Source organism: Acinonyx jubatus, chromosome B3, assembly GCF_027475565.1.
Source record: "Acinonyx jubatus isolate Ajub_Pintada_27869175 chromosome B3, VMU_Ajub_asm_v1.0, whole genome shotgun sequence".
In the NCBI taxonomy this organism is placed as follows: domain Eukaryota; kingdom Metazoa; phylum Chordata; class Mammalia; order Carnivora; family Felidae; genus Acinonyx; species Acinonyx jubatus.
Window position 1 is genome coordinate 86569068 of NC_069386.1, and position 25174 is coordinate 86594241.

Consider the following 25174-nt stretch of genomic DNA (forward strand, 5'->3'; position numbering starts at 1 on the left):
GAGCTCAGGAATTGTTTTGGTAGTAGTTCCTATGTCAAGGATGCATGGATTTTAAGTTAACGGAGCATAGTATGTATCTAGCACAATAGTATGATGTGGTTGCTAGAACAAATTGAGGATTTAAAACTTTTTTTAATGTTTATTTATTTTGAGGGTGGGGGGCAGAGAGAGAGACAGAGGGAGAGAGAGAATCCTAAGCAGGCTCCATGCTGTCAGTGCAGAGCCTGATGGGGGGCTTGAACTCCTGAACCATGAGATCATGACCCATCAGATGCTTAACTGACTGAGCCACCCAGGCGCCCTTGTGTGAGAAATCTTAAGTTCTACTCTTTTAGTAAATTTCACTTATAAAATACAGTATTATGAACTCTGTTCACCATGTTGTGCCTTAACTCATCTTACAACTAAAAGTTTATACCCTTTAAGCAGCCTCTTCCTATTTTCCCAACCCCCAACCCCCAACCCCTGACAGTGATCATTCTACTCTCTGTTTCTGTTTTCCCACTTATTTCACTTAGCATATGCCCGCCAGGTTCATCCAAGTTGTTGCAAATGGAAAGATTTCCTTTTTTAGAGCTGAAAAATATTCCATTGTACATATGCCACAATTTATTCATCTATCAATGAACACTTAGTTTCCACATTACAGTGTCTTGGCTATTGTAAATAATGCTCTGCAATGAACATTGGAGTGCAAGTATCTCTTGAAGCTACTGATTTCATTTCCTTTAGGTATATACCCTTAAGTGGGATTGCTGGATCATATAGTAGTTTTGCTTTTAATTTTGTGAGGAACTTTCATGCTATTTTTCCATAGTAGCCATACCAGTTTACATTCCCACCAACGTGTACAAGGTTCCCTATTATCTATATCTTCACCAGCATTTGTTATCTCTTGTCGTTTTTTATAATAGATAACAGGTGGTATCATTGCAGTTTTGATTTGCATTTCCATGATGATTAGTGATGTGGTATATCTTTTTATATACTTGTTGGTCATTGGTATGTCTTCTTTGGAAAAAAATGTCCCAATTCTCTGCCCATTTCTTTTCTTTTTTTTTTTTTTGTAACGTTTATTTATTTTTGAGACAGAGAGAGACAGAACATGAACGGGGAGGGGCAGAGAGAGAGGGAGACACAGAATTGGAAGCAGGCTCCAGGCTCTGATGAGCCATCAGCCCAGAGCCTGACACTGGGCTCGAACTCATGAACCGCAAGATTGTGACTTGAGCTGAAGTCAGATGCTTAACCGACTGAGCCACCCAGTCTCCCCTCTCTGCCCATTTCTTAATTGGGTTATTTGTTTTTTTGCTGTTGAGCTGTATGAGTTCCTTGTATATTTTGGATATTAACCCCTTTTTAGGTACATGGTTTACAACTATTTTCTTTCGTTCCGTAAGTTGCCTTTTCATTTTGTTGATGGTTTCCTTGCTATACATAAGCTGTTTAGTTTGATGTAGTTCCACTTGTTTATTTTTACTTTTATTGCTTTTGCTTGGTGTCAGATCTAAAATACTGCATGACCAGTGTCAAGGAGCTTACCCCCAACTATGTTTTCTTCTCGGAGTTTTATGATTTCAGGTTTATGTGCAAGTTGTTAATCCATTTTGAGTTGATTTTTATATATGGTATTAGATAGAGGTCCGGTTTTACTTGTTTGCATGTGAGTATCCAGTTTTCCAGGTAATGTTTATTGACGAGACTGCCTTTTCCCCATTGTATATTCTTGGTGCCTTTGTGGAAACTTAATTGACCATATATGGATGTGTTTATTTCCGGGTTCTCTATTTTGTTCCTTTGGAATATGTGTTTGTTTGTATGCCAAAACTTTACTGATTGTTTATTATAGCTTGGTAATATAGTTTGAAGTCAGGAAGTGTGATGCCTCCAGGTTTGTTCTTTCTCAAGATTCCTTTGGCCATTTGGAGTCTTTTGTGGTTTCATAGAAATTTTAGGATTTATTTTTTTCTATTTCTATGGAAAATGCCATTGGAATTTTGAATAGGAATTGCATTGAATCTATAGATCACTTTGGGTAGTATGGACATTGTAACAACATTAATCTAAAAACGTTAGTCTGAAAAATTTAGATCTGTTAATTTGATGACCCTTTGGATTGTAAGATGTCAAAATAGTCTGTTGATTTTACTAATTTAGTAGAAAACATGTTCAAGTCAGTTAACAGACAATATTTTGGTCCTTTACAAACATTATCTTAGCTATGTTTGTATATTCTATATATCTATTTTTTATATACATATACACAATATATAAACAATGTATAATTTTGGTCCCTTATAAACATTATATTAACTGTGTTTATATATTCAATATATATATTGGATAAAATATTTAATATATTGAATAATATATATATTCATTCCCAAGTAACTAGAGTTTTTAGCTTCCAGAAATAATTACAGTTACAAGGTAGTGACAAATTTTATCCTGCTTGTCTCTTGCTAGTAGGTAGGCTAACCATATATTAATTGTATAATGTTTCTTATTGAAAATAAGAGTAAAAGAAAATTATACACATAGATTCTATAGTTTACATTTTCACATTCTATTCTTTGCATTTTCAGATCTTTTCACACATACACACCACACTTCATATGTGCTAGAAATAAATTCATGTACTTCCTGCATGAATTATTCTGTTGCTTTGTGAGTCACTAGAATTGGTTGGTGAATGCGCACACACATGCTGAAATATACCAAGGGTGGTTAACACAGTTCAGGAAATACAGCAAGAATACTGGGCATGGAGAATATGGAGCTTCAAAAAATGGAATATCTATGTTTTTGAAAAACTAAGTTGAAAAACTGTATTGTCTGCCAAATAACAGTATAGTTATATTATTTATGAGTGTTAGAATAGAAGTTGTATAATATAGGGGGTTTTATTTGGGTTCAAATATTGCTCTACCACCGACTAGTTTTATGACCTTGGACAAGATTCTTAACCTTTTTCTGCCTCCATTTACTCATATGTGAAATAGGTGTGATATGTACGACAGGGTCGCTGTGAGGATTAAGTAGAGTGCTTTCTAGTGAGGTGGTTATTACAGTGGTTGGCACACAGCAGTTATTCAGCACATGTCATCTTGTTTCCTAGCTAATTTAATCAATGTTTTCTCAGAAAGTTTCACTTAAATGAATATTTTTGATTAAAGTCCATTCTTTTAAACACACACTTTTAACTATGTTGTGTGAAAACCTTCCTGAAATGTACTAAATGTTCCACTAAGTTACTATACAGATGTTCTGAAGATAATACATTTTCCTATTGGTTCAGGGTCATGACATATTTATCACTGCCATGTATTTCAAGCTTATTACAGGGGTATTTGAGTCTGTTTCAAGTTCCTCCAAAATGGCTTTAGTTATGTTCTCTTTGCAGGTGTATAAACTTCTGTTCCTTTTCAGAGTCACTCCTTTCCTCCACATCTCATCTGCTGCGGTCTGAGAAATGAGATGAATAGTCTTATTAGAATTATTCTGGAAGTAAGAATAAGCGAGCTAAAAGGAAGTGGAAGTGGCTTTTCTGATGGGATGCCTTTAAGCATTAGTGCAGGTAGTAGCTTGTTCCCACAAGGTTTTTTTGTTTGTTTTTTGTTGTTGTTTTGAGAGAGAGGCTGAGCACATGGTGGGGGAGGGGCAGAGAGAGAGAGAGAGAGAGAGAGAGAGAATCCCAAGCAGGCTCTGTGCTGTCAGCTCAGAGCCTAATGTGGGACTCTATCCCATGACCCAGAGATCATGACCTTGGCCAAAATCAAGTGTTGGTTGCTCAACTGACTGAGCCACCCAGGCGCCCTTCCCACAAGGGTTTTATACGTACTTCTGGATCCTTGGCTATACTCCAAATAGCTAAAGTTGTTTTATTTAATGCCTGTATTAAATAAGAATTACTCTAAAGAGAATAGTGCTATAAATTGAAATATTGATTGCAGTGACATATTAAAACATTCTGCTTACAACCTAACCTAGACTTTAAACTCTCAGTAGAGATTTGAGCCTCTTTCATTTTACTGTGATGCATTCATCCATGAGTGAGAGAGAGGCTATATTCTGTCTTGCCTTGGTCACATTTTAGACTTGGCCAGATCATGAGCCAAATCAATAGTAAACATGCACTTATTGGTAATTTGGGTCATACTGACATTTTCAATTATAAATATTTAAAAAATACAGACAAGAAAGAACAAAATAATATAATGAATTCCCTTTTACTTACTACCTAGATAGAGCAAACTTAGCATTTACTATATATTTTCTTTCAAGAAAAAATGTCACAGATGCAGTTGCCCTCATGCCCATACCAATTCTTGCTCTCATGCCCCAGAGGTGAGCACTCTTGTAAAGAGGATGTGAATGTTTTTTTTTCCAGTTAAATGTGTTTATGTATGATTTATTTTTCTTGCCTTTAAAAAATGTACATCAATATCATCATTACATGTATCCTTCAGCTGTTGGTTTTTTTCACTCAATATTATTTTGAGATCTTCCATACTAATAAATGTAGATCCAGTTAGTTCTTTTTGACTGCTGTATAGTATTCCACTCTGGATATGCACAACAAATTCATTCTCTTATTAATGGACATTAGGTTGCTGCTGATTTTTCATTGTAAATATGTGGAAATAAGCATCTTAGTATTTGTTTCTTTGTCGTATAAGCAGTAGTTCTCTAGAGCTGTAGTTTTCAAATGGGTACATCCCTCTGAGTATGCAAAGAATTTCCAAGTAGTATGCTTTTGGGAAAGTTGCCAGCATTTTATCTTCAGTGTGTATTCTCTTCCAGAGATGTTCTTCCCAAGGATGAATTTATGAAGAAGATGCAGGTTCTTTTTCCTACCCTCCCTTTTGCAGTTATTCTTCTCCCATTTTACAAAAGAAACACATACCTTTAATGTGGTTCTAATGCCACTATGATGTGTCATACTAAGGTGTACAAACCTTTGAAACTCTAGAGAGACTGTTTGAAATATTAGTGTCAGTACTGAGAAAGTAAATAACTCTAATGATTTCTTTCAACTGATTGACTTATCTAAAAGAATTTTAATTAAAAACATTCTTTTTCAGTTAAAAAAATTTTTTTTAAATGTTAATTTTTGAGAGAGAACAAGAACCAGAGAGGGGCAGAGGAGACACAGAATCTGAAGCAGGCTCCAGGCTCTGAGCTGTCAGCACAGAGCCTGATGCAGGCAGGGCTCAAACTCACAAACTGTGGGATCGTGACCTGAGCCTAAGTTGGATACTTAACTGACTAAGCCACCCAGGCAGTCCCAATTTTTTTTAAGGTAAGCTTTGTGTCCAACGCGGGGCTTGAACTCATGACACTAACATCAAGAGTCACATGCTTTACTGACTGAGCCAGCCAAGCACCCCTAAAATAATTTTTGATGATATTTCACTGTATTTTTTTGGTCTTAAAATTTTAGGACTTTGAAGAATGAGTGCCACTGCTGTAACAAAAACTCTTTGTCTTCCCATCTCCTTATTTATGGGAAAAAGATGTTTTAGTACTTGTGTTTATAAAAATGAAAAATAGGTAATGGAATTGATGTTGGACCTGACTCATTTCAGGAGCAAGTAACATCCATCCATGGAGTATGAACTGGAAAAAAACAAAAAGCCCAAAAAAACCCACCAAAAAACTCCAGCCTCATTCATTAAGAAATACAGTTCTGGGGGGGCTTGGCTGGCTCAGTTGGTAGAGCATGCAACTCTTGATCTTGTGGTTGTGAGGTCAAGCCCCATGGTGGACCTAGAACTTACTTAGAAAAGACACAGTTCTGATAAGTTATACCAATTTAAACTTATATTTTTGATTACTTATGCATTTATTATGTATAAAAGCTAAATGTAGGAGAAAAAAGTTAGCACAGCTTTCTAAAATTATACATGTTAAATTATATATATATGTATATGTATTAAATGTTTATTAATTTTTGAGAGAGATTGAGAGCGAGCAGGGGAGGGGCAGAGAGAGCCAGAGCCAGGATCCCAAGCAAGCTCCATCATGTCAGCACAGAGCCTGATGTGGGGCTCGATCCCATGAACTGTGCGATCATGACCTGAGCTGAAACCAAGAGTTGGATGCTTAACTGACTGAGCCACCCAGATGCCCCTATATTTTTGTTGCAGAAAATAATCCATGAAAGACTCATTAACAACAGTATATTATATTTTTATAAAAAGCTGCGGGATAATTGGAATGGTTATGTAGCAGTCTGGGTGAAATCAGGAGACAAACCACACAGTAAACAGGGAAAGCTTAATATAAAGAATTATACAATATTGTATGATAAGAGTATAAAGAAACTCTGTAATGGCCCCCTAGGTCTGAGGGTGGGCCCTCATTGTAGGACAACCTTGGAGTAGGGGGGTGTTCAGCCTTTCTTGGTGAGAGTGTGGTTCAGCCCCTGGGACAGCAGAGAAGTTCTCTGTCCATGCTGCACGTGGGGAACAGGCAAATGGCAACCAGTATGTAGTTGGAGTTAGGGTGACAGATGGGAGGCCTTCAGGGCCAGTGGGTGGGCCAGACAATGGCAGCCCCATGAGTGACCCTTGGGATCAACAGGGCCAGTGTGCACACACTCCGGGCAGGCAGTGGGAGTCCAGGTGCTGGTGTAGGCAGGAGACTCAAAGCATGTGGGCCATGCAGCAGTTCTAGTTTCTGGGTCAGGAGGGCTGAAGGAAGGTCAGGCCAGGGCTGTAAGTCCACAGAAGCACTGTGTCTGATCCCATGGGTGGTGGTGTTAGAGAATGTATCTAGAAGTGATATTCCTGGGTCATAGGGCAAAGGCAACTTCAACTTTACAAGATACTGTGAATTTGCTCTTAATTAATTAATTAATATTTTTAAAATATTTATTTTATTTATTTTTTTTTCAATATATGAAGTTTATTGTCAAATTGGTTTCCATTTTTTTTTCAATATATGAAGTTTATTTTAAATATTTATTTTTGAGACAGAGAGAGACAGCATGAGCAAGGGAGGGGTGGAGAGAGAGAGACAGAATCCGAAGCAGGCTCCAGGCTCTGAGCTGTCAGCACAGAGCCTGATGTGGGGCTTGAACTCACAGACTGTGAGCTCATGACCTGAGCCAAAGTCAGATGCTTAACCCACTGAGCCACCCAGGCACCCCTCAAATTTGCTCTTTAAAGCGGATATTCAGGTTCCAAATGTGTTTCCTCTTCCTTGTCAACACTTGGCATTTTATTGCCCTCATTTGTGTAATTTTGTTATCTTTCAGACAGGAAGGATGATTCAACTGAAAATTTGTTCACAGTATACCTCCCATTTTCTTTTCACAACCAGCAGCCCAGGCTACCTAGTAGATTGTACGAGAGTGATGCCCTTCCAGGCTGAGTTCTGGGGTGGCTAGGAGCCCTGGCTGGTTGCCTCCTGATGCTTTCATTTTCTTCTTGGCGTACAGCTAGAGTGGAGCCGGGTCTGACAGTGTGCCCTGGATAGAGAGTGGACTCGGGTACTCACTACTCACCTGTGTGATGCAGAGGCTCTATTTGTCCATCAAGGGCAAGGAGTGTCTATGAAGCTGTGAGAGAAGTATGTCCCAAGTGTCCATGGAGCAGGTAGGAAGCCCAGGTGTGAAACCCCGGATGTAGCTGGTTGGCTGTGAGGGGCTTGGAAGCTCAGGTGTGGGAGGAGGGCTCCCTGCAGGTTTCTAACTGCTTGCATATAAATCAGCTATTTTCTGTCTGTGGCTGGTGTGTGCTCTCAGTGGTCACTAAACTAGCTGCAGGGTTACGTGTGGGAGACTACAAATTAGAGCTTCGTCATTATTTTGAAATACCTCAGTGAAAAAAATCACTTGAATTTGAAATTAATTCACATTACAAGAAATCTCAACATTACGTTTACCATTATTATGTTTAGGGTTGTTAGATTTAAGTATAATTTTACCTGCATAAAGTTTTGAATGGTTGTGAAAAAAAAGTTTAAAAATTATCACCTATTTGTGGGGTGTTTCTCATTGATGACACTATTAAAAGTTTTAAGAGGTTACCAGTTAAAACATTTGACATTTTATTTGAAAGTTCTATACAAATTTAGTATTTTACCCCCAATCCTCTGCATTTTTTTTTCTCATCAATTATATAATCAAACAATGATTCCCCCCCCCCCCCCACCTCCAGTTTTTTCTAGTTTATACCAGTTGCTGTACAATGTATTCTGTATATGTCAGGACATGAAAAAGATTGGGAAGCATTGATATAAACATTGTGGTTTGATGGCTGGATGTTATTCACATTTGCTTGTGTGTTACTCCATTAGCACCACTTTATGTTACTGGCTTCATAAAGATCCCACCTGATTCATGCCATAAGCCCCAAGCAAGTTAGTTTCTGAATTTGTATGTTCAGCTATGAGCACACTGTCCTTACCAAGACCCATCCCACCGACTCCCTATCTTCTTTATTCCTAGGGTGGTGGGGGAAATGGGAAGGTAATTTTAGCTATGTAAATTTCATATAGTTCAGTAAACTAGGTTTTGAAAATATTTTATTTAATACATTTGCTCCAAGATGATCGTGTATGTCTCTGAGCTGCTAGGCTAACAACAGTTAAAACTTTTAGTGAAGAATCAGAGTTTTAGATAACTAACTTCAATCCCTAATTTTACAGATGATAGAACTGAAGCTCAAGGGAGAGTCTGCTCATGTAGCATTAGAGCTTAGAGTATAAAACGTGCTGCCGCCTAGGTTAGTGCTCTACTATACCAGCCTTCACTTGTATGCTATTCATAGATATTAACACATTTTTTTTGTACATTTTGGTTACTATTTTTGTATTTTAAATACATAAACATGTTGATTCACTCAAAAAAGATATGGTTAGGAAACAAGGAAGCAGTAGGTATAATGACAGTTGCTTGTGAACACCAGATTATTCCAAGATGAGGGAGTGCCTAGAGAAGAGTCAGTGTCTGGAATGAGTAAGGAAAGATAGATGAAGGAAGAGAGCCATTTGCTTTCTCATAAATGACAGCTGTTTGTCTCAGCAAGCAAGAATAGAGATTACAAAGCCAAACTAAAGCAATATAGGGACTTATGAACTGCTTAATACTGGCATACTAAAGTATTTTTGCATCCAGTACAGGAACTGTAAAAAGTTCCTATATATAGTCTATAAATTAAGTTTTACCGTATCAGTAATGTATTCTAAATGCATAATACACTTGGGTTTTGTGCTAACCAGCCTATTGTTTGCTCTTAAGCTTGTATTTTGCCAGTTAGTAAAACAAAACAAAACAAAAAAAAATTAAGACGCTTCAAACTATTTAAAACTTTTTATGAACTATACCCAAATTTAAGCTTTGCTGTACCCGACTACAATAGGAGCAACAGGAGCTAACATGATTATACATAATATAAGGATTATTGCAGTTTATTTAACACTAAAAGTTTTCATGCTTTGCATACAATAAAGTATATTACAATGATCACTTTTTAATGCTTTATTCGTTGATTAAAAGAATATACATTTAACATAAACCATACAACATCAGTCATCAGGTCAAACATTCAGCTGGTTTCCTTACAGTTTCTGTCAGGATTTATTTTATCCGATCACATTTATAAGATAAAATCTCACCACATCTGGCATTTACACACACTGTGCCAGTGGATTCACACTACTGATGTACATATAAAATCCTCATGGTATGTGCTCACTGGAGACAAAACAGTGCACACCTGTCAAAAGGTCATTTTAATATAAGATGGTAAAACCATTTGTAAAATACATATAAACTTTTTCCATAAATAGAATCATATCTGGACATCTGTTGCATAAATTGTGTTTCCAAAGCTTACAATAGAGCAGCCAGGTCTCAGCACTGCTGGGCACCCACGTTGGCTACTTACTTTATTATTGCAGACTGTCCTTTAACATTAAATGCACAACATTCGTACCACTTAAAACTGGGGTCAGGTGGAAGTCTCACAGAGACCACGTCTGTACCGCGGTTGCCCTGAAACAGTTAAATCGGCTTTTAAAGCCTCTCAGATATAACAAGGTTTTAAAACATACTTCATGGAATGTTCTTCATGTATCATAGCAGCTCATACCTGTGATAGAACAAGTTTTCAGTTTTTCCTTTCTTTCCTTTACATTCACTATTCACAGTGAAACAGGTGCATGGTTTTTTTTTCTTTTTTTTGTTTTGTTTTTTTCAGAGTTCTGAGGTTGCTGACTGAGCCACAGCACAGCTGTGTACCACAGGTCGAAATTCGACCTTAAATATTACAATCTAGCAGTATCTGGCTGGCCAGAGTGGGCCGGCCCCTGCCAGCATGTGGGCACTTCTTCAGTTAAGTCTATTCTTTGGCAGCTGACACGCGCGCTGACAGAGAAAAATCCAGTGACTCGTTGCTAGGGATTTCACGACTAATGTTTGTTTGCAAGCATGTGTGTTTACAGCTCTGTTTTTTAAAGATTTTGCTTTAGGAGGTTTTACCCTGGAATACAGTTTCTTCCTCCACTATTTGAAATCTGGGCTAAAAAGCTAACTTGAATGTATAATGTAATTGATGAATAAATTATGTCAGATATAGTTTTTAAAAAGTCTAACAATTTGAGTATTCACATTTAGGTAAATGCATTTTTTTAAAAAAAGGATTAAGCAGTGTTCTAACCTAGTACTATACAAAATTCTGGATGGTAATTGGTGATATCAACTATTATATATGTAATGAAAGTTAAAGTCTTGGCTTTTCTGTTAAAGATAACTCATTTGGGATCATACTATCCTCCCTTCTTCCATTTCAAATAAGAATTAATGAAATGCTGTCACAATGCATGAATGCGGTGCATTGCATACAAATCCACCAGGCTATGGATATATATCTATATATGTATAAAAATATTTTGGCTCCTGAGCTCTGAACTCTGACACACAAAGAATAAAAACATCAAAAGGCAGAGTAACTCAGTGAAAAATAAAGTTAGCCAGCAACCTCAGACAACCTTCGGTTGTATATCCTTAAGGTTGGATAACAAGTCCATTAACCGTGAAAGCCCTATACACTATCACTTTGAACTTCTAAACCAATACCCGACTACGTTCTTTGATCAAGAAGTAGAATATACATATATAATTCTATAAAGCTAATACTGATTAAACACAGCACAAAGGGATTAATTCACACTACTGAAAAAAACATAATAGGACCCTACTTGCATATGTAACCACAGGAATTGTACATTTTTAAAAAAAGCTAAATGTCTTCGCTGAAGCTTTGCATCTCTCTGTAAAAATGACGATTTGGTTCAGTGAAGACACTGAGTGATTCGATGTCCATGACCGCGTGCCAAGGTTGACCCAGGCCCAGGGATACCTGCTCAATAAGGTTATGCACTGGATCCACATCCTGGTCGGCCAGTTCACCTTGGTCAAAATCAATGCTTTCTTCAGTGACTTCAAGTACTTTTAGATCAGAGCCACGAAGACGAGCAATGGCAATGAGGTTGTGTGCCCACACTGTATAACCTTAAAAATAAACAAAAGATAAGAACTGTCATTTCCTTGCATTTTATTTTGTCTATTTGATAAGTTAGTCCTTTCCACAAACTTGTATGTCACTTATTACTTTGGCCCTTTTCCTTTAAAAATATATTGAGATTGGAAAAGGAAGTATGATTGTTTAGCTCAGGAAAAAAAAAAAAAAAAGACTAAGTTTGATATTGTTTCCAAAACCATCACCGTGGGTGGTGCATTGGTAGATCCTGTAATCCTATTCTGATTATCACTGCACTTAGTAAGATTGAGGACATTTAAAGTATAACTAGCTTTGGATAGTGCTGTATCATAAATTTTTATTTCATACATATGTATCCATTAACAATACATACGAAACTGTTGTTTTTAGTTACTAAAAAAATCCTCTCCTATGATGCTTCACTGTCCAAAGTTATGAAGTGACACTTCAAAGCTAAAATTGTTAATTGTGAGTAGAGTAGAGAATTGTATGTAAAGTATAAAACAGTTACAGAAACTTGTACTAACTTGTACTAACTTGAGGATATTGATGATCTCTGGGAAAGAATAAAGGGGAGTGGATGACAGGGGCTTTGGCTGTATCTAATTTCTAATTTCTTAAAAGAAAAAAAAAAGGTTAGACTGGCTGAAATTAACCTTTCAATAACCTGGTATTTCTTTGTCTGTAAAAAATCCCTATTTTATTATCTTTAATACTGATCTATTCTTTGCTGCTACCTCTGATGACTGGCCAAATTACGAAGCAAAACTTGAACAGAAAGACACACACAGTCCTACACTAATGCAGGCTCAAAATTAATTTAAAAACATAATAAAACACAACTAATAAAGTGAGTTTAAGACATTCATATAGTCTTTCTGTTTTGTATTCTGTAAATGTGTTACATGTTCCAGAAAAGGAAGTAAAATGTTCTTCTACTTGTCAGAATAGCAACTCTCTCTAAATGAGAATAGTTAACATTAAAATGAAAGGCGTCGGTAAGAAAAAAAGCATATACCCATTTAATGGAACCATTGTTTAAAAAATATCATACAAATTAGTATGTTAAAATCTAGAATCTAGAAGATGAGGCAGCAAGCAATAAAGAAATCATACTTTCTCCTTCTGTATTATGGTGTTAAGAGATCTTGTGATTAGGGGAAGAAACATATCTACTTCAAGTAGATCTGTTTGTTTTCTTAGATAAATCACCTACCGTGAATTGCCAGAAGAGAGAGCTTTGTGCACCTCCATGCTAATAAAACCAATGGATCTTCATTTCGGTTGTCACTAAGATCTGGAAAACCAGACGTGTCAATCACATCATTCATTAATATAAAATGAGTGAGGAACTTATCATACTGCCTGGATATAAGATCAACAATAGCTCCTGAAACACAAGTGATGTAGCTGTCAAAATGAATCCTCTCTAGTGGTATACTGGGTTTCAGAATCTTTAACATATCTTCACTCTTGATATCAAAGGCCATTATATAGACCCGGAGGCTGGTGCTCTTTCGTGACAAGGCTTTCCAATGCTCATCATTTGGCATGTTGTCCAGAGACTTGTGCATCACGGAAACGTTGTGGACCAGGAGAGACAGTCGCTGCAAAGGCACATGGTTGCTATCGGTTAAGACTCTTGCCATCTCGGCTGTAAAGTCACAGAAATCCAGGGCAAGTGAGCGTAGATTCACAAATCGCTCCAGTTCGACTGTGGTGATCAGGGTGCTGTTACCAGGAATATTGTTGTCCAGCAAACTCAGGTGCTCCATGGTGTTGGCAATAGAGTTTGAGAGAGATGACAGTGAGGTTGGGGTTACTATTTCCAGCATAAACCCACAGGACAGCCATTTCAGTTGCCTACTATTACTCAGTATTTCTTCAAACAGCTGCTGAATTCTGTAAGGAAAACACATGCCACAATGATCCTGTTAACATTTAGCTCTAACCTCTAAACACTGACTTTTGAAAGTGGGCAATGAAATGGCATGCAATGCTGAGATCCATTTTCTCTCAGTAAATGTCTATCCAACACATAAATAGTATTACCATATTATTTCTACCATTAAAATTAACATTAAAATATAATGAATAAACTCTATTAAACACATAAAAATACGTTCTTTACCCTAGGAAAGCAGCATTTTGCAACAGTATGGTAGAAAAGATTGATGATATACAATTTATGTTACAGAGAAGGCAAACAGATAAATAGCAGTTTTAAATCGTAATAATTACCCAAATTCTATGATTTGTCTTAAAGATTTATGCTGTGGAATGGCATATTTTATAGTTAAAGTATTTCCAATTTATAGGACATATGTTCTTCTTAGAAAAAATATTACTCTTCTCATTGTATCTTATAATTTCTCAGAAAAACTAAAATTATTATTAATGTAAACCCCCTTCCACTAACTATACAACTTACTGTTTAATTTTTTTGCCATCAGGGTCCACCTTGCTGAGGTATGTATTTGACAAACTTCCTTGCTGTTGTAGAACACTTATGTCTCCAAAAAGGCTAAACTTCTGGAGGTTCCTACAAGAAAAGTAATTTAAAATGACTGTCTAACTAAATAATATGTAAAAATATAAATATTAAAAATAGAAAATAGAAGGGATACCTAGAAAAGTTTCTACCTTATAACTCACTTAGAATCCAATGAACTACTTTCAGATTGTTTTTTACACACAATGAAAAGCAACATAATACAAGAACGGCATAAGCTTTACAAAATGAAGACTGAAGTATAAAGCTTAGTTCCAGAAATCAATATTTTAATGACCATGGAAAAATGCTTATGCATTGTTTTCCTGATTTTATTCAGTTGTCTGTTTTCTTACATGTAACTGAGCTTCTTGAAGATGATTATTATTTTTTTTAAAATTTAATGTGTATTTGAGAGAGAGCAAGAGAGTGAGCATGAGTGGGGGAAGGGCGGAGAGCGAGGGAGACACAGAATACAAAGCAGGCTTCAGGCTCTGAGCTGTCAGCACAGAGCCTGAGGTGGGGCTTGAACTCATGAATTGTGAGATCATGGGCTGAAGTCGGACGCCTAGCTGACTGAGCCACCCAGGCGCCCTAAAGATTATTATTTTGAATTGTCAGGCAATTCATAGATCTCTATTTCCTTGGGGATGGTTACTTGAGCTTTATAAGTTTCCTTTGGTGGTTCCATGTTTGCCTGATTTTTAATGATCTATGTGGTCTTGAATCGGTGTCTTGTGTATCTGGGGGAGCAAATACTTCTTCCAATTTTTATAGACAAGTTTGACCTCCTCCTGTTGGGTCTCCAGACTATGAGATTGCATCCAGGACCACATTCAAGTTGGTGAAGCCAGGTCACATGGCTGCTGCTGGACCTGCACTGGGGTCTATGGTTTGTGGACCCCATTACCAGACACCTTGGCAGGTGTGGATCCTGTCTGGTCTCCTGGTGGACAGGACTGCCTCTGAGTCCTTTGTCAGTAGGGCTGGTGCTGGGACAAAGCTCTGCTATTAGGTCTGCAAACAGCTGCCAGTTACTAGGTGTGTGGGCAGGAGTGATTTCCACCAGATCCCTGAGATAGGCTCCTGTTCTGGGACTCAGGGAGGGCAGGGGTACCCAGGATTGCAGATGAGAGGGGCTAGAACTGAGTGTCAGGGTTGTTTCAGGGTCTATGGCTGGGACCAGATTCTGCAGGCCTGTGTCTGGGGGCACTGACAGGTGTGCCATCTGCTGGGTTTTTAGGTGTGTGGGACTGCCCTCAGACCATGGCTGAATAAGGATGGAGTTCGTTCATAGGGCTGCTTCAGGATACAGTTAGACCAACGTTGGCAGGTCTGCCCTGAGGCACAAGGAGGCTTGTCTCCCAACAGGTTCCTGGGCAAGCAGGAATATTCCTGATCACAGGTGCACACAAACCTGAATTCTGTATTGCCTTGATTAAAAATTCCTAAGGGATCATACCCCTAACTGGCTATCAGAAACAGGCAAATGGCTAGCTTGGTACAGTAAGATCCTTCAAAATGTGGTTCAAAAAATGCTATACTGGGCTACTTACTATTCTTTAAATGTAATAGTATTCCCTCTCCTGGTCTGCCTGGTAAATTTCTATTCAGCCTTCTGAATAGATACCTGAATGCCAACTACTCTATCAAAGCCTTTTCTGAGGCAATCCTCTCAGCCTCTGTAGTTTTAGCCATTTCTTGGGACTTTATAAAATGTCTTTATTAAATGGTAATATGCTTTACTGTGATTTGTTACCTCTCTCATTAAAGGGGTAAACTCTTGTTTCTTATAAGTACCTAGCAATAATTTTTGGCACAAGATAGGTGTTCAATGAATATCTGGTAAACAAATGAATATTTTGGGAAGGTAAGCTCAAGAGTTACCTAAATAGAAATAGTAATCAAAAATAAGGGGACGTGGGCCTGGGATAGATTTTGTAAAGATAATCACATAAGAGAATTATTTTAAGGGTAATGTTTTCAATTGACTTAAAAAAAAAGTTTTCTTCTGGATAGATCTTCTATGTAAAGGGAGATTAAAGATTAGTTTATGAGTATTGACAGCTATTAACAATAATTATGTTCTCCATTACTTTGACTTTTTTTCCTATCAGGAGTTCTTTTATGAAATAGAGAACTAAATCTCCTTTAAAGGGAGAGAGTAAGGAAAAGGTTAGCACCTCAAAGGGCTTAGAAACATTTCTTCATATAGTTCCATAGAACAGTAAGGTGATAATACCAGGTGAGTAGAAAATATTTCACTGAGTTTACTACCAAGATGCCTCCACAAATGTATTTAAATTTATCATTTATGAAAAGATAAAAAATCTTTTCACAAATAAAAAGATATTTTAAGGGACCCGTGACAGATGGAAACCAACCTGAATTATTAATTTCATACTAGTGATATTCTTCTTGTCATATTCTAAATCTGCACCATGTAATATGGGGAATATAGTTACTAAATACTTGAAACATGGCTAGTCAGAACTGAGATGTGCTCTAAGTATAAAAATACATTTAGAAGACTTAATACAAAAACTATAAAATCTCATTAATATTTTATATTGGTCACATATTCAAATGATAATATTTGGATATATTAGGTCAAATATACTAAAGTTAATTTCATCATTTCTTTTTACTATTTAATGTGGCTACTTGAAAAATTTAAATCACGTGTGGTCTGTATTATATTTTTGTTGTACAGTGCTGCTCTAAAGAATACAATGTGCAGGGGCACCTGGGTGGCTCAGTCAGTTCAGTGTCCGAGTCTTGATTTCAGCTCAGGTCATGATCTCATGGTTTGGGCCACGCTAGGCTCTGTGCCTACAGTTGGGAGCCTGCTTGAGATTCTCTCTCTCTCTCTCTCTCTCTCTCTCTCTCTCTCTCTCTGCCCCCTCTACTCCCCTGCTTGCATGCTCTCTCTCTCTCTCTCAAAATAAATAAACAAACAAAAAGAATATAATGTGCATATTCTAGTTTTCTGGTTAGCTTCATTTAAAAACATACTGTCATCAGCAGAAATATAATTAAGGGTATATAGCTAATACTGCTGGTTTTATGGTTAAAATATTTAGCAGAACACCAACATCACTTTTCAGCTTTCTGACTATATGTAACAATATAAACTCTAAGACCAATGAGTAGTTTTTAACTATAAAAAAGTAGGAGGTGACTTCAGAAAATGTTATATATAATTAAAAAAAATTCTACAACTCCAAACACACCTTGACTATACTGCCAATGTATATTGCAGATATTATAAAGTACCTATAAAAAAACATGTGGTCTTCCTCCACCTCTCCTATTAACTCAAATACAAGTCAAATCCATCAACTTGAAAAAAACGTACAAATGATCAAGAGGAAAACCAGTTTGAATGAATGGAGCAAATAAGCTCATCTTTCTTCACCTGTGATGTCATCTCTAACTTTCCATTGACTGTAACTCATTTATCTTGAAGACATCATATTTAATCTCCACTGCTATTTGTATCTCAGACGTGGAAAAAAGCAACCTGCCAGCACGACTGATTCAAGTTTGTTTATTCTGAGAGAGAGCAAGTGAGAGAGAGCGTGGGGGAGGGGCAGAGAGAGACTCCCAAGCAGGCTCTGTGCTGTCAGTGCAGAGCCCGATGTGGGGCTCCGTCTCATGAACCCTGAAATCATGACCTGAGCCAGAACCAAGAGTCGGATGCTTGGGGGCAACCAAGCACCCCAGCCATGACTGATTCAAAAGCAAGTCCTCCCCCAGGGAGGAGAAATCCTCATTTTTTCATTCTCTTGAGAGAAACAGGAATGGAAAGATATATAGGCAGGTGAAATGAAATTAACCATGAATTATATATGTCTACATGGCAAGTTTTCTCCACTTATTAACTAACAATTAGGCTCCCAAAGTTTAAGATGACTAGGCTGGTGTTTATTTTTTTACTTTTCCCAAACATTTCAATCTGTATCACTGGCATCAAGGTCTGGTTATTACTTTCTTCCTGCCTTCGTCTGTCCCTGCTATAGTGGAGAAAGAGATCATCCACATTCTATCTTCTCTTCTGTCCTTCTCTAATCTCCTTTTTTCTACTACTTCAATCTATTTAGTCCAAACATTTTCTTAAGTATAATTATCAGAGACTCCTACATATCAAGGTGCCACAAGTGGAACTGGGAGTTCATTTAATGAATTGTGGTTTTACTTTTGCTGTTCTATATGTGGTAAATAAAGAACACCTATCTCCCAGATGGAATATACAAGTCTGTATATATGTAACAAACAAACAAACAAACAAAAAACAACCAAACAAAAAAAAAAAAGCAGAAAAACTGTCTTTCACAATCATGGCTAATAGCCAAGACTATCAACAAAAAGTTTTGACATTTTTGACAGTTCTTGGCATTATGGTGACTATATTCCATCAGAGTTATTAGCACATAAAAGTACACTTTCCCCCCAATTTCTTTATGTCACTTCACAGATGTTATTTGGTTTTAATGAATCTAAATCATAAAACGTTTTTTCTATTTCTACTTTCCTTTTCATTTGTGACTAAAATTATTTCTTGCTATGTAATCAAATAATCTATTACCCCAAAATGACCTCACAACTCCTAGTACTACAAATTTGTATAAAATATTTTGTCTTTTTAATTCCCACATCAAACTTATTTATCCCTCCCAACCCAATAGCTTTCTTTCCCTGGCTGGAATCTATTTACCAAGTAATGCTCATTGCTAAGCTCACAGTATTAGGTAATGATGCTAAAAAAAAGTTAAATATTACATTTATATTAAATATTATATATATTAAATATTACATTATAACCAGCAAGAATAATGTTATCCATATTTGTAAAGGGTTGCTCAGGAGAAATAAAGGTGGTGTTTGAAAGAGCACTGAATGAGAAATCAAGTGTCCAAAATGCAAAAAATCCACTGACTACAGTTTTGTGAAATAAAATAATTTTTAAGTTATTTAAAAAGACAAAAACCTATCACTTTAGCAACATCTAATTTCTTCCTCTATAAACATGATGATACTTTAATCATATTATTTGAAATCTTGCTCTAAGTTCTCATATCACTAAACCTCTGGTCTAAGTCATCTTCACCTGTAAAGTTCTCTGATTCTATAAATTCCTAGTCATCGAACTGAGCACTGAGTGAAAGGGTTCAGTTAGAAATAAAAACAAAGAGAGTAAATGAGTAGTAACCATTTTCTCCCATAAATTTAAAACTCTTTTGTCATTCTGGCTCAAATGACCACCCATCTATTTTGGATTATTCTTGAAATTTAACAGCTACAATGTATGCCTGCAGTATTGGCTCAATTTATTTGCAGAGTTTCTAAGACTTCTAGCATTACTACTTTTAATGAGAATAACATTTTCAACTATAAGACTACTGAAATTAATTGGTCTTGGAATGATGAATAGGAGTCTCTCACTGATAGATTTTAAAGCATTATTCATTTATATAAATTTAAACTGAATTATCCACAGACTGATTTATATTATACTTGGGGTTAGGATGGAAAAGGAATGAGTGAAAAGTAGCTTAGCTACTAATATAAATCTTGATGATGTCTATTTTCTGATGAACATTATCTACTTACCAATTTTCAAAATTTCAATGTGTGTTAAGAAATAATATTGTTATGAAATAGCAAAAAAAAAAGACAAATTTAATAAGGAAAACTAGTTTACAGTTTTATAAAATTAAAAATCACTATAATCTAAAATACATCCAGATGATACAAAAATTGGGCTTTACAGTTCGTGGGGTCCATCCTAGAAACTGATGGTAAAATGCTGAGTTCATGTGCACTTTCTGGAAGAAGGATCACTAGCTTTCATCAGCTCTTCATAGATTAACCAAAAAAGATTAGGTACCAATGATGTAGGCCTAGAGTCCTGTAGGGATATTTATACACACACACACACACAAACACACACACACACAAACACACCACTGAAACAACAAAAATTCTAGATCTGTTGACAGAAGATATTATTAACCACATTTACCAATGTATATCCCTTATCAAAACTGCCAGATTTTAGGAGCTACTTCTATGTGTATGTAAGGTCAGAAAGAACAAGCAGATGTCAACCAATGACAGAGATTACTATGAAAGATTCACACAAAAGTAGGTTAGAGAATCAAAATAAGTATAATAAGACCAACACCTAATTTATTTTGGGCCTAGAGGGCTGTTTGTCACTTTTGCTGGCAAGCTTTCATATTCCAAGAAAAAGCCTTTTCTATCAGAAATGCCACTTTTTAAAAATGTTTACTTTTGATAGAGAGAGAGGAGAATGAGAATGAGTCGGGGAGTGGAAAGGGAGGGGGACAGAGGGTCTAAAAGGAGCTCTGCACTGACAGCAGAGAGCCCAATGCAGGTGTCAAACTCGTGAAGCTGCGAGATCATGACGTGAGCTGAAGTCAGACACTTAACAGACTCAGCCACCCAGATGCCCCAGAAATGCCAGTTCTCAATCAAATCACAGCTGTCAAAATTACCACCACCACAGAAAACACCAGAGTTTCCCAGTTTTTAGAGAAAATAAAAATGCTTTACTTCGGAAATTTTTTTTAGTGTTTATTTATTTTGAGAGAGAGCGAGAGCCAGAGAGAGAGAGAGCGTGAGCGAGCGAGTGCATGAACAGGGCAGGGGCAGAAAGAGAGGGAGAAAGAGAATCCCACGCAGGCTCCATGCCCAGCAAGGAGCCCTATGCAAGGCTTGATCTCACAACCGTGAGATTATGACTGGAGCCAAAATTAAGAGTCAGACTCTCTTTTCCCCTTTGGATATTCTTTCCTGCTTTGTTGAAGATTAATTAAGCATATAAGTGTGGGTTTATTTCTGGGTTTTATATTCTGTTCCATTGCTCTGTGTCTATTTTTGTGCCAGTACTGTACTATTTTGATTACTACAACTTTGTATCATAACTTGAAGTCCAGAATTGTGATACCTCCAGTTTTGTTCTTTCTTAGGATTGCTTTGGCTATTCAGGGTCTTTTGTTGTTCCATACAAATTTCAGTGTTATTTGTTTAAGTTCTGTGAAAAATACTGTTGGTGTTTTGAGAATGATTTCAGTAACTCTGTAGATTGCTTTGGGTAATATGGACATTTTGACAATATTCTCATCCATGAACTTGGAATATCTTTCCATTTCTTAGTGTCTACAGTTTCTTTTATCAGTGTTTTATAGTTCATAGAGTATAGGTCTTTCATCTCTTTGGTTAAGTTTATTCCCAGGTACTTTATTCTTTTTGGTACAACTATAAGTAGTGTTTTTTTTTTTTTAATTTCTGTGACTTCACTTTTGTTGTCTAGAAACACTACCAATTTCTAGTTATTAATTTTTTATCCTGCCACTTTACTGAATTCATTTTTTCTAGTAGTTTTTTTTCGTGGAATCTTTAGGATTTTTCTATGTATAGCATCATGTCATCTGCAAATAAGTGACAGTTTAACAACTTCTTTACCAATATGGATGCCTCTCATTTCTTTTTTTTTGTGTGATTGCTATGCAATCCTTTATATTTCTGTGGTATCAGTTACTTCTTTCTCATTTCTGGCTTTATTTGGGTCTTTTCTCTTTTTTTCTTAATCAATCTAAGCGTTTGTCAATCTTGTTTATCTTTGCAAAGAACCAGCTCTTGAGTTTGCTTTTTTTTTTCCTTTTTCTTTTCTTTCTTCTCCTTCTTCCTCTTCTTTTTCTTTCCCCTCCCCCTCCTTCTTCTTCTAAGTCTCTATGTCATTTACTTCTGTCCTGATCTTTAGTATTTCCTTTCTTCTACTCACCTTGGGTTTTGTTTGTTCTCTTTCTAGTTCCTTTATGTGTAAAATTAGATTGATTTTTTTTCTTATTTCTTAGGCCTATATTGCTATATACTTCCCTCTCCAAACTGCTTATGATGTGTCCCAGAGATTTTGGACTGTCGTGTGTTCATTTTCATTTGTCGCCATGTATTTTTTTATTTATTCTTTGACTGCTTCATTGATCCCTTGGTTGTTTAGAGGTTATGTCGTTTAGTCTTGACATTTTTGTGGTTTTCCTGTTTTTTGTTTTTTTCCCCTGTGATTCATTTCTAGGTTCATATTGTTGTTTTGGAAAAGATACACGGTATGATTTTGATCTTAAATTTATTGAGGCTTGTTTAATGGCCTAATATGTCATCTACTCTGGAGAGTATTTTATTTATACTTGAAAAGAATGTGTATTCTGTTGTTTTTATATGGAACGGTCTGTATATATCTGTTATGTCCAGATGGTACAATATGTCATATTGATTTTCTGTCTGGATGATCCATCCATTGATGTAAGTGGAATGTTAAAGTCCTCTATTTTCTTGATGGATTGATCTCTTTATTATTATGTAATGCCCTTCTCTTTTATTACAATCTTTGTTTAAAAGTCTATTTTGGGGGTACCTGGGTGGCTCAGTCAATTGAACATCCAACCGGTTCAAGTCATGATCTTGCAGTTCATGAGCTCGAACCCCATATCGGGCTTGCCGCTGTCAGCCTGTCAGCGCAGAGCCCACTTCAAATCCTCTGTCCGCACTCTCTGCCCCTCCCCTGCTTGTGCTCTCTCTCAAAAAAAAAGAAAAAAAAGTCTATTTTGTCTAAGTAATGCTACCCCAAATTTTTTTTTTTCACTTTCATTTACATGGTGAATGTTTCCTGTCCCTTCACTTTCAGTCTGTAAGCATCTTTAGGTCTGAGATGAGTCTCTTGTAGGAAGCAATGTAGATGGGTCTTACTGTTTTTATCCATTCTACCACTCCATGTCTTTTGATTGGAGCATTTAGGCCACTTACATTTAAAGTAATGACTGATAAGTATATACTTACTACCATTTATTAAATTTGTTTTCTGGTTGTTTTTGTAGTTCATTGTTCTTTTCTGCTTCTCTTGTTCTCTCTGTGATGGATAAGTATCTCTAGTGTTGTATTTGGCTTTATTTTTAAATTTTTTTGCCTTATTTTTTTTAACTTTGTTTATTTTTAAAAATTTATATCACACTTAGTTAGCATACAGTGAAGCAATGATTTCAGGAGTAGATTCCTTAGTGCCCCTTACCCATTTAGCCCATCCCCCCTCCCAAAACCCCTCCAGTAACCCTCAGTTTGTTCTCCATATTTATGAGTCTCTTCTGTTTTGTCCCCCCTCCCTGTTTTTGTTATTTTTGTTTCCCTTCCCTTATGTTCATCTGTTTTGTCTCTTAAAGTCCTCATATGAATGAAGTCATATGATTTTTGTCTTTCTCTGACTGATTTCACTTAGCATAATACCCTCCAGTTCCATCCACGTAGTTGCAAATGCAAGATTTCATTCTTTTTGATTGCCGAGTAATACTCCATTGTATATATATACCACATCTTCTTTATCCATTCATCCACTGATGGACATTTGGGCTCTTTCCATACTTTGGCTATTGTTGATAGTGCTGCTATAAACATGGGGGTGCATGTTCCCCTTCGAAATAGCACACCTGTATCTCTTGGATAAATGCCTAGTAGTGCAATTGCTGGGTCATAGGGTAGTTCTATTTTTAGTTTTTTGAGGAACCTCCATACTGTTTTCCAGAGTGGCTGCACCAGCTTGCATTCCCACCAACAATGCAAAAGAGATCCTCTTTCTCTGCATCCTCGCCAACATCTGTTGTTGCCTGAGTTGTTAATGTTAGCCATTCTGACGGGTGTACCGTGGTATCTCATTGTGGTTTTGATTTGTATTTCCCTGAGGATGACTGATGTTGAACATTTTTTCATGTGTTGGTTGGCCATCTGGATGTCTTCTTTGGAGAAGTGTTTATTCATGTCTTTTGCCCATGTCTCCACTGGATTATTTGTTTTTTGGGTATTGAGTTTGATAGGTTCTTTGTAGATTTTGGATACTAACCCTTTATCTGATATGTCATTTGCAAATATCTTCTGCCATTCTGTCGGTTGCCTTTTAGTTTTGCTGATTGTTTCCTTCGCTGTGCAGAAGCTTTTTATTTTGATGAGGTCCCAATAGTTCATTTTTGCTTTTGTTTCCCTTGCCTCCGGAGACATGTTGAGTAAGAAGTTGCTGCGGGCAAGTTCAAAGAGGTTTTTGCCTGCTTTCTCCTCAAGGATTTTGATGGCTTCCTGTCTTACATTTAGGTCTTTCATCCATTTTGAGTTTATTTTTGTGTATGGTGTGAGAAAGTGGCCGAGGTTCATTCTTCCACATGTCGCTGTCCAGTTTTCCCAGCACCACTTGCTGAAGAGACTGTCTTTATTCCATTGGATATTCTTTCCTGCTTTGTCAAAGATTACTTGGCCATACGTTTGTGGGTCCATTTCTGGGTTCTCTATTCTGTTCCATTGATCTGAGTGTCTGTTTTTGTGCCATATTTCACTTTATTTTTGGTGTGTCTATCATAGGTTTTGGCTTTGTGGTTATCATGAGGTTCATACATGTCATCCTAAGTAAACAGCAGTCTACATTAACTTGATGGTCATTTAAGTTCAAACACATTCTTAAAAAAACAAACAAAAAACCCAGGAGTGCCTAGGTAGCTCAGTCAGTTAAGTGGCAGAGTCTTGATTTTGGCTCAGGTCATGATCTCATGGTTGTGAGATTGAGCCCTGTGTCGGGCTCGATGCTAGGCATGGAGCCTGTTTAAGATTGTCTCTCTCACATGCCCCTACCCCATTCATGTGTGGGTACTTGTTCTTTCTCTAAAAAAAAACAAAACAAAAAAACCCACATTAGAGGGAATCAACAGTAATTTTTGAGGATGCAGAAAACATCAGCAATCTGGAAGATAGAGTAATAGCACACAAGCTGAATCGCAAAAAGAAAAAAGAATTTTTTAAAATGAGGATAGATTAAGAGATCTCTTAGATAAAATCAAGTAAACAAACATTTGCACTATAGTAGTCCCAAAAGAAACAGAGAGAAAGGTGTAGAAACTTATCTGAAGAAATAATAACTGAAAACTCCCCTAAGGTAGGGAGGTAAATAGACTTCCATCTCCAAGAAACACAGAGAGTTCCAAACAAGATGAACCCAAAAGGTCCACACCACAGTGCATAATAATTAAAATGAGATAATGAGATCACGACCTGAGGCAAAATCAAGAGTTGAAGGCTTAACTGACTGAGCCACTCAGGCAGGCACCCCTTCTTCTGT

At 36.8% G+C, this 25174-nt stretch overlaps 1 protein-coding gene and 1 long non-coding RNA gene across 2 annotated transcripts in view; one reads left to right on the forward strand and one right to left on the reverse strand.

Annotated features, from left to right (window-relative positions):
• The first annotated feature begins 6999 nt into the window (after positions 1 to 6999).
• On the forward strand, positions 7000 to 9472 carry LOC128316023 (uncharacterized). Its single transcript, XR_008299382.1, has 2 exons — positions 7000 to 7601; positions 8656 to 9472. It is a non-coding gene; the product is annotated as an uncharacterized LOC128316023 (long non-coding RNA).
• Positions 9473 to 25174, reverse strand: part of FBXO33 (F-box protein 33) — a 31329-nt gene continuing 15627 nt past the window's right edge. Inside the window, exons 2-4 of the mRNA XM_027065634.2 lie at positions 13942 to 14052; positions 12727 to 13412; positions 9473 to 11521 (exon numbers count right to left, since the gene is read on the reverse strand). Of these exons, the coding sequence (XP_026921435.1) occupies positions 11250 to 11521; positions 12727 to 13412; positions 13942 to 14052 (1069 nt within the window). The 3' untranslated portion in view covers positions 9473 to 11249. The remainder of the gene's footprint in view (positions 11522 to 12726; positions 13413 to 13941; positions 14053 to 25174) is intronic.